The 9842-nt window shown below is 40.8% G+C and overlaps 1 protein-coding gene across 1 annotated transcript; it reads right to left on the bottom strand.

The window, feature by feature from the left end:
• Nucleotides 1–877: 877 nt before the first annotated feature.
• Nucleotides 878–9044, bottom strand: CCDC28A (coiled-coil domain containing 28A). The gene is made up of 5 exons (XM_054399150.1): nucleotides 8887–9044; nucleotides 5194–5357; nucleotides 3643–3797; nucleotides 3055–3077; nucleotides 878–932 (listed from the first exon to the last, which is right to left on the bottom strand). The coding sequence occupies exons 1-5, from the start codon at nucleotides 9042–9044 to the stop codon at nucleotides 878–880; spliced, it is 555 nt and encodes a 184-aa protein (XP_054255125.1).
• Between the last annotated feature and the right edge of the window lie 798 nt (nucleotides 9045–9842).

Here is a 9842-nt window from a genome sequence, read left to right as displayed (position 1 = left end):
ATTACCTAGAAATTGAGTATAAAATAAACCTAAAACCAAAGGCATAGCTTGGACCAGGATAGACATTTCGAATATAAAACCAGCCTCATTTTTACACATTTTTTTTGACTGTGAACAGAAAGATGAAACCAGTTAATATCAGACTATTTATAACATAGCTATGACTACAAAATTGCATATACTGTATTTATTGAACAATAACTGTTTACCCACTTTTGTAATTTCACAATACTTAATCAAATGATGTGGACTGCTAGCATGCATGCTAGTTTTAATTCCATGACATTTTGCAATTATTCACAGTAATGTAAAAAGTAAACTCTGCAAACATTCAGGCCATGCAAGAACTTCTATCTTAACAAAGCTGAACAGGTAGCAGCTTCTCTAAACAAAAAGTCATATATATAAAATGTTTTACTTTATTAAAAATAAATTTATCTGTGGCATCACTGATCAACCAAGCACTAAGGATACAGTATGCAGATGTCCACATACTGAGCAGAAAGGCAACATCGTTACCTTTATAAAAACTGGAGAAATGCTGATGAGCTTATATACATATCATTGTCAACCATACACCACTGAGCAGAAGAAACATACTTCCACATTTCCCCAATTTTTCTGTTAAATAAGGCAATAATAAAAAGCAGTGTCACAATAACCTACTTGAAACTAGACACTGAGCTCTGACATAATACAGTGCTCAAAGAGGAATCTGCAAAAATAACCACTTGAATTTGTACTTTGATTCTGCATTGTTTAAAATTATTAAAACAACAACAAAGAACACCCCAAACCAACCACTGTTCCAGATTCCATTCTCAGGAAAAAGAAAACAAGAGCTTCTGGAAGAAGCCCAAGTGATAAAGCTGGTCTTTCAGCCTGTGGTACCATTTGGAATATCTTGAGCATCTGCTAAGTGTAGTTTTTGGCTGAAGAAAACCATTAAGGAGTAATATTTTCACATACAGATAGGTATAAACAAGATAGCATTATTACAATGCAACTGTGCCTAGTCCTGTGATAGCATGCATCAGTTCAGATGAATTCAGTTCTAATTCCTGTGTTTTCAACCAGTAATCTTCCTTGATGAGACCTACCTCCAGAACTAGCTTGCAGATCAAGGGAAGTGGCAGGTAATTTTGTCACTGTTAAGTGATACTATCACATTCCACTTGTGTTCTTTGAGACCTAGCCTTAAATAGCTTTCCACGGTCAGAGAAGGTATATACCAGTCCAGTATCTTTAGTTCCAAAGCAGAATTCCACCTTCCTCAATGCATACAAAGTATGTAACATCAGAAATAACTAGACTGCAGTATAAACTGAACACCAACACTCCTCAACTGTGTTCTTATAACAAGCATATAAGCTAAGACGTTCACCCTTATCTTCTGCGTGGGGTAAGAGCACACATTTATTCAACTACCAAAGCTCTGCTACAAGTATTTGACTCAAGTGACTCTAGAAATAAAATTAGGTCAGTCCACTATTCACAGTAAAATCAGTGACAGGCAGCTGTGTGTATTTCTAGAAAGAGACTAAAAGGTAATAGGACTCACTGATGCATGGGACAGAACAGTTCTGAAAACTACAGAACAAGTTGTGATGGTAGGGCCATGATATGGCCCAGTACAAATCCAGACAGGCCTTAAGATGTCTAGACAAGAGTCCCTTTCTCTCCCCTCCTTCCTGCAGAAAAACAGGGCAACGTGGGAAAAGGAACAAAGGGGACAGGACTCCTGCCTGTCTGGTAAACAAGATGTTCATGTGGGGTGAGAGCACGTAAGCTGACCACTGCTCCCCCAGATACAAGGTCCTTGCTTCTGCCTTTTATGGTTATAGCCTGGCAAAACGCCTTTCCATAGGCAGCTACATGTTAGCTTCAGTGCCCCGTTGGACCAACTGACCTCTGGCAATTTGTACATATATATATATATATATATAAGTGACTTGGTAGTCACCTCTGTCTTGCTTCAAGCCTTGCCTTGCTCAAGCTTGCTGAAGCCTTGCCTTGCCTTGCTTCAAGCCTTGCCGCCTTGAGTTGCCCTGCCCTGCCTCGAGTGCCTGGTCCAGAGCCTGGGATAAAGCCAGGAGCCATACACATGCAAGCTGGAGAAGCCAGAGTTGCCGAGCCTGCTTCCCCTTGCCACCAGAATCGTGCCATGCCTCAGTTTACCCAGGAACCAAGCAAGCGCCTGTCACCAAGAGCGTCGTTAACTGCCCGCCGTCCGCTGAAGCCAGACCAGCCTGGGACCACGCGGTAAACCTTTCCTGCCGGCAATCCGCCGTGCTGTGCTTTACAAGAGCGCCCCAAAGCTAATGCAGCAGCAGCAGCATCCCTTATTTGGGCGAAACTAGCTGTGAGTAACTAATGCACTGCCCTTTGGGTTTAACGGTTCTTATCGAGCCTCCTTCCTGCTGTAACTGAGCACTACCTGCTCTCGGGGACCTTCTCTTTCCAAGTTGTTGCCTCCTAATTTGCATAGAATAGTTTATATTTGCCCTGAGACTGCATAATCCATTGTAAATATATCTTCCGACCGTACAATGATCCTTTTTACGAGTTTGGCATGTTTCATATTAATAAAGGGTTACTATTTTTATTAATACCCGTTTGCCATATCGTTTATTAATTATTGTCGTGAGGGTAATTAATAAATAAGCCTCCCCTCAAGCGCAGCACAAGTATTGCGAAGTCTACTGGTTCCAGAATGTCTCAGCAAGAGCAAGACACACACAAAAAGACCCTGCTTCTCATGGGCTTGCCCTCAACTGTCACCACATAGCTAATGTGTACCACTTCAAACAAAATAAATCACCATTAAAAAAAAAAAAAAAACAAACAACCAAACAAACACCTTGGAATTAAAAATGTTTATATCTAGTCATTTATGTATTGGAAGAACAAGTACATTATGGTACTGAATTAAAAGAATGGCTGTTAGTAAAGCAATCTGACTCCTGTGAAGACACCAGTTACTGGAGAATATACTATAGTTTGATTACCATTTGCAGTAGCTATAATGCAAAATAGCCATTTATAAAAGGATACATAGATGAATTCAGTTCTTCTAGCTGCAATGTGAAAGTAGAAAATATCAGAAATGGCATTTCAGTTAGTCAAATGCAACAATTACGCTCATATGATAGAACACATTAAAACGATGAAGGAAATCACTAATACTTTGGGCTCGAATGTATGGTTTTATTACAAAAAGCAAAGCAACTTCACTGAATTCTGCATTAACAACTACATTTAAACCTGCTGCTCAGGAAACTGAAAGAAAATTTGGGGGTTTATGGAAATAACACCAGAGAAAGAAAGAAGTGCAGAATATACAGATCTAAAATCCTTGTTATATGTGGTCATCCTCAGATGCCAGGAGGATGGACCACAGGGAAAATGGCTGTTCTAAATTGGCCTACATCTTTAGACAGTTTACAGTTAGACTGCTCCACTCACCAAAACAAGCAGTGGCCTATAAAAGAAAACATGGAAGTGCATTTTCTCAAGACCAAGGTGAGGGCAGAGCTTATGCCTTGGTTCATTACAGAACTATGTTCACCTCAGCTGTACATTACTGCTCACAGCCAAATGCTGTGGACAAAGTTCCACGTGTTCTGCTCTCCCAGTACTTACATCTGACAGCAGCCTATCCAGGTTGGAGTCACTGGCCAGTTTTCTTTTATCTTCAGGGAGTTCTTCCATCTCCCCATAGAGCTCCAGATTGAGGCGAGCAAGTTTCTCTTGCATACTCCGCACATGCTCCATCTGCTCGATGGAACATTCGTTTCCTGAAAGGATAAGCAACAGCTTTAGCAAAAAAAAAAGAGAAAATTAAGGTGCAAAGCTTTTTACATTAGAGAAGAGGAATTCAAACATCAAATGTACAAGTTAATTTGCTTTCTCATTAATTTCTCCCTTGTTTCTCTACTGAGCTTTCTGTCACCCTGCCTGGTGCTATGTTGTGCTGAACTTATGGTAACTACCAAATGTATTAACTGCTTTTTTTTAGAATATATGTGGTTCTCCTATGTGCCTGAATTTCTCTCCAAATTAGAAAGGCTCTGGTTTTTAACTTTAATCACAATAAACTTTCTTTCTAATTTTCATTAATCTTGGACTATGACGAGAGACTGAGAGACCTGGGGCTGTTTAGCCTTGAGAAGACTGAGAGGGTATCTGATCAATGTGTATAAATATTTGAGGGGTGGGTGTCAAGTGGAGGGGGCCAATCTATTTTTGGTAGTATGCAGTAATAAGACCAGGAATGATGGATACAAACTTGAATATAGAAGGTTTCACCTCAACATGAGGAGAAACTTCTTTAGTGAGGGTGACAGAGCACTGGAACAGGCTGCCCAGGGGGGTTGTGGAGTCTCCTTATCTGGAGACTTTCAAAACCCACCTGGATGCATTCCTGTGCGCAGGTGATCCTGCTTTTGGTAGGGGGGTTGGACTTGATCTCTGGAGGCCCCTTCCAATCTCTAACATTCTGTGATGCTTTACATAATACAGACTTTTCAGGTTCTCTTGTACAATCAGTGTGGAATCTTAATAGGCTAAAGAGGATCATTACCCAACAATGACACATGCACACGTGGCGTTATCAACAGAAAATCACCACTGGTATACCAACCTAACACTACAACTGCAGAGGTATGTATGCATCTTTCTGCTCAACACTGGAGAAAAAAGGAAGTAGAAGAGTGCCGTGTTTTTTCTGAAAGCTATGTCAACTGTTACATAGTAAGAATAGTAGGATACAAAGAGAAGAGGAAGATGGGTAAAATGCAGCTTGCACTGAACTCCATAGAAGTTGTTACCAATAGTCTAATGTGAGAATATGCAGCCAAATCAAGTGCTAAACATAGTTACTTATTATTATTCCTATGCTATCATAAAGGAGCTGCTTTAAACATGGTATTTTAAATCTATAAGACAAGGTATTGCCTTTCATAAGCCATGATGGAAGGAACAAGGAAATGGCAGTTGATATAATCTCACACCAAAGACAACCTTACAATATGACTAGAATTCAAAAATGCAGTAAAATATATTAATTGTTAAACTTCACTTCATGCTAGAGTCCAATATAACAAACTGGCAGTCTGTCCATACAGCAGAGTTTTTTGCAAATGCATTAGCTATAAAAAACAACTACTGCATACAGAAAATTCATGCACTTACCAAATGCTTGAAGTTTGCCAGAGTGAAAGTCATTCAGGAGACTCAGAAGTCCTCTTTCCATTTCTTGGACATCTGACACATCTGTGAGAAAAGAATGCTGGATTGGTGCTGCCTGTGCCCCTCTTGCTTCATCTCCTGGAGGTTTGGCTTTCTCTTTTATTACACTGGAAAAAAAAAATATTACATCCTGCTTTGACTGAGAATCTGAAAGGTAAGAGAAGTGTACAGCTGAGCTTTGAAAATGAAATGAAAAATATATGTTTCAATCACTTCAAGTTAAAAAAAATTGGATCACCTGTTTGGCTTAAGAACAAAGAACAATATCACCTGTCTCTTGACAGTCTGATGCTGCAAAACGAAGGATTCCAACAATCTGTTTTCCTGCCAATAGTGGGAAACATCAATGGAGCACATGTATATGATGGCCATCTTAATAATCCAAAGAGGACCATTACACAACAATGACACATGCACAGTGGGCATTAGCTACATAAGATCACCAAAAACCCCATCGGTAAACACTGTGGGAAACCACTCATATAGGAGGATGAACTTGCCTCCATAGAAGTCTTCCTAGAGTTCCTTCTTCCCACCTTCCAGTAACATCTCAGTTTTTTGAAAGTCACCATCAAAGCAATCTCTCAGTACAATGGGAACTAGTCCACTCCCAGACGAATATTAAACATGTTAAAAATCACCTACTGCTCCCTCTGCAACAATGCCATCAAAATTCTTGAACCCCATCCAATTTTCTCTAGACACAATGTTTATTCAGAGAACCATGTGCCCACAGATAATACATGGACAAAACCAAAAAGCATTATAAATCCAAACGAACACACAATTGGTATGGAGGCTAAACACAGTTACCAGTGAGAAGCAGGACATTCCACCTCTGACCCAGAGACAGACCGACCACTTCCTAACCTAATACAGTTCGGGTAAGGAGCTGTTTTCATCCTTGATTGGTCCATCCACATGTGCATGCAGCCTCTCTCTCACATTGGCATGGCTGCTCCTGCAGCCTCATGGTATGTTCAGAATTTGATTCAATGAAAGGTTTAGAGTTGAATATTAAAATTCAGAATGCTATAGGGTATGAAGAAAAAGAATGACATTTATTAAGCGGTTTTATTTAATTCAAGAAGGTAATAGGGCTTACGGCATAGTGAGCCTCACCTTTCCTTTGAATCCCTTTTCCATACTCTGCAAGTCATAAATTCTATCTGTCCTACAGGAAACAATCACTAATGGCTTCTGTAGTCTATAAACATCATAGAGACTACCATCTACACACTGAAATAATTCTCTCATCTGGTTCAACTCAGAGCAACACATCTGAATTCAGGTTTAACATTGGCTATTTCTTCTTCAATTTCAGACTCAAAGATAAGGTTTGTATGCCAGCAAGGTTTTTTTTTTTTCCATTTGTATGTGAAGTTTAATACAATATATTGCTGTTCCTGGAAAGCTTACTTCATCAGATTCTTTACTATATAAGGGTCGGTCTCTTATCCCAAGTAACGTGTGATAGGACGAGACTAAAGGGCCTCAAGCTGTGCATGGGGAGATTTAGGATGAATTATTAGGAAAAAGTTTTTCATTGGCAGGGTTGTCAAGCATTGGAACAGGCTGCCTAGGGAAGCAGTTCAGTCACCATTCCTGCAGTTATTTGAAGGACACATGGATGTGCTGCTGAGGAACACGGCTTAGTGGTGACTTGGCAGTGCTGGCTTAACAGTTGAACTCAATGATCTTAAAGGTCTCTTCCAATCAAAATGTTTCTACGATTCTATGAAGTGAAAATGAATTAAATAGTCCTAACTCCACTACTGTAACAAGGCTTCATCCTTACCTTATGTTAATAACCACTCCTGCCTTATCACTGCTTGGTAAGCTTCACTTAATAATTGAGTACATCCTTTTCCATAACTTAAAGCAAAAGGGACATTTTCTTCTCTACCCAATATTGTGGATTACAAGAAACACATTTCCAGGACATTCCAAAATAGTGTTGAGACTTAAGTAAACTGTACAGTCAGCTGTAGAAACCAACAATTTATACCACATTAGTATTGATTATTATTTCCCTCAAAATATTAACATATTTTATCTGAAAAAAAAAGTATAGACTTTACATTGAAGAAGTTTATTATTCATCCAGCCCATACTGACTCCTTCATACAGACTATCTGTGCTAATGCAACAGTTCAGTATTAAGCCTTCAGCTAATACTTACAGGTCAATAAACTCAGCTGCCTCTCCTTAGATAACATTTCATTCCAAAATCCCTCCTCACTCATTCATCTGCTGTGTACGCCACAGCAAAGAAATTTTCTAATTTGAGAAAAATTAGTATATTCAAACTAAAATGTATGTATCATCAATAACATAGAAACTACTCCAGAACAGTGCTTTCTTAAGAGGTGAATGGCTCTCTCCACACATAATGGGCCTGGGAGCTACTGCTGCCACTGCTGATCGGTCCCCAAATAAACACCTGCAAATTCCAGTACTAGCTCATCTTGTTCAATTTGTGTCCATTTCCTACCCTGTTTGTCAGTTCCAACTTTGCAGTCATGTAGCATTTCATTTGTTCCTCACAGCTTCTTCCCACATTTACTGTATTTGACCATCTAACTCATCTTTCATCAGTCACATCTGCCTATTGTCTCTTCGGCTAAACTGTTATCAGTATGAGCCTACATACTCACTTTATAGAGCTTACAAGAAGAGCATCAGGCAACATTTCTGTAACATAAACACCGAATTGCGTTAAACACAAATCACTTTGCTAAAAAAGTCAACACTGGCAAAAATTTTCCTAAGTCTGAAGCTCCTTTATATTCTGCCCCATCTAGTCACAGTATCACAGTATATCAGAGGTTGGAGAGGACCTCAAGACATCATCAGGTCCAACCCCCCTGCCGGAGCAGGATCACTTAGGATAGTCTACAAAGGAACACATCCAGGTGGGTTTTGAAACTCTCCTGAGAAGGAGACTCCACAGCCCCCTGGGGAGCCTGTCCCAGTGCTCCGTCACCCTCACTGTAAAGAAGTTTCTCCTCATGTTGAGGTGAAATCTTCTATGTTCTAGTTTGAACCCATTGTTCCTTGTCTTATCACTGTGCACCACTGAAAAGAGCCTGGCCCCCTCCACTTGACACCAACCCCTCAGATATTTATAGACATTGATCAGATCCCCTTTCAGTCTTCTCAAGACTTAATAGCCCCAGGAATCTCAGTCTCTCTTCATAGGGGAGATGCTCAAGTCCCTTAATCATCCTCATGGCTCTTTGCTGGATTCTCTCCAGCAGTTCTCTCTCTCTCTTGAACTGGGGAGCCCAAAACTGGACACAGTATTCCAGGTGTGGTCTCACCAGGGCAGAGTAGAGAGGTAGAACTTCCCTCGACCTGCTGGACACGCCTTTCTTGATACATCCCAGGATCCCATTGGCTCTCTTGGCCACAAGAGCACATTGTTGTTCCATGGAGAACTTGCTGTCCATCAGCACTCCAAGGTCTTTCTCTGTGGAGCAGCCCCTAACCTCTACTGGTGCCTATTGTTATTTCTCCCCAGATGCAGGACCCTATACTTGTCCTTATTAAACTTCATGAGGTTTGACAGCACCCAGTCTAACCACCCTTTAGCCTGTCTGAGTATTAGAGGTTGCAGAATGCTCTCAAGCTTACCGTTTCAGCTTTGGTTTTTGTACTGCAGGCTGTGGTGCAGGATTTGAAAAGGCTATACTTTTACTGACTGGCACAGAGTTTTTCTTGGAGTTAGCAACCTGAGTAGGATGACTGGTAGATGATTTGGGGCTCCTCCTCTTGATTTTCCTTTCCTCCATTTCTTCCAATTTACTGGATCTAGACTAGTTTCTTGTCCTCCAAAAGGAAGAAAAAAAAGAGAAATATACATTTAAATTGGCATTTACAATAAAAGCAAAGGGAAAAAAAAGTCACAGTACCTTCAACTATAGCTTTATATAGTTTCTTTGAAGAAACAAGTGACTGCTCATCTTTGAGCAAGATAATCCAATTTTCAGATGTTATCCAAGCCCCTCTGATCAACAAAACAGGAAGGAATTACAATTTCCATCAGCTTCAGCTGACAGGTCCCTCAAAATGATCTGAAGCCTTGGATCTCATGGATTACTGCTACACACCACCATAACTGCTCAAGTCCATGCCAGTCAAACTACTAAAAAACGAAGGTGGCATACGGATGCTGCTATTCATCCTTGCCAAACGTGCTCCTCTAGGAGGACAGCAATGGCCTTCTCAACACTCAGCTGATGCCAAGTTATTATTGCTATTACTTATGCTCTTTGTGGGTGCTGTCCAATAATACCTATGCTAGACTGCTGCTACTATATATGCTACTAATGGATGCTGCGTAATAATCTCCTAGCCTGGGCGAAAGCCTCCTCTGAACCCCACCGCCCCACGGAAGGTACCGTGGGTACCGCGATACAAACCCAGCGGCGCCATCGCGGACTCTCCGAGGTCCGCTTTCCCGCTGCTTCCCACTCCCGACCCGCCGCCACACTTAAATTGTTGCCCTGCCCCTTGCCTGGGACAGCCCCTACTATATGTCGCCATTTTATTAGACTTGGGACGCCGCCCGCCACTCAGGGAGGAGAAGG

The sequence above is a fragment of the Indicator indicator genome, chromosome 2 (genome assembly GCF_027791375.1).
Source record: "Indicator indicator isolate 239-I01 chromosome 2, UM_Iind_1.1, whole genome shotgun sequence".
Classification (NCBI taxonomy): domain Eukaryota; kingdom Metazoa; phylum Chordata; class Aves; order Piciformes; family Indicatoridae; genus Indicator; species Indicator indicator.
Note: the sequence above shows the minus strand (reverse complement) of the source record. Positions and strands in the feature narration are given on the sequence as shown.

Bases quoted from the DNA above. Each gene is read 5' to 3' on its own strand.
- CCDC28A (XM_054399150.1), bottom strand. From the start codon at position 9,044: ATGGAGGAAAGGAAAATCAAGAGGAGGAGCCCCAAATCATCTACCAGT. The intron at 5,358-8,886 runs GTAAGCTTGAGA...TTTTTTTTCCAG, and splicing joins CAAAAACCAAAGCTGAAACG to TGTAATAAAAGAGAAAGCCA. The intron at 3,078-3,642 runs GTAAGTACTGGG...TTCACATTGCAG, and splicing joins TGGATAGGCTGCTGTCAGAT to CTAGAAGAACTGAATTCATC.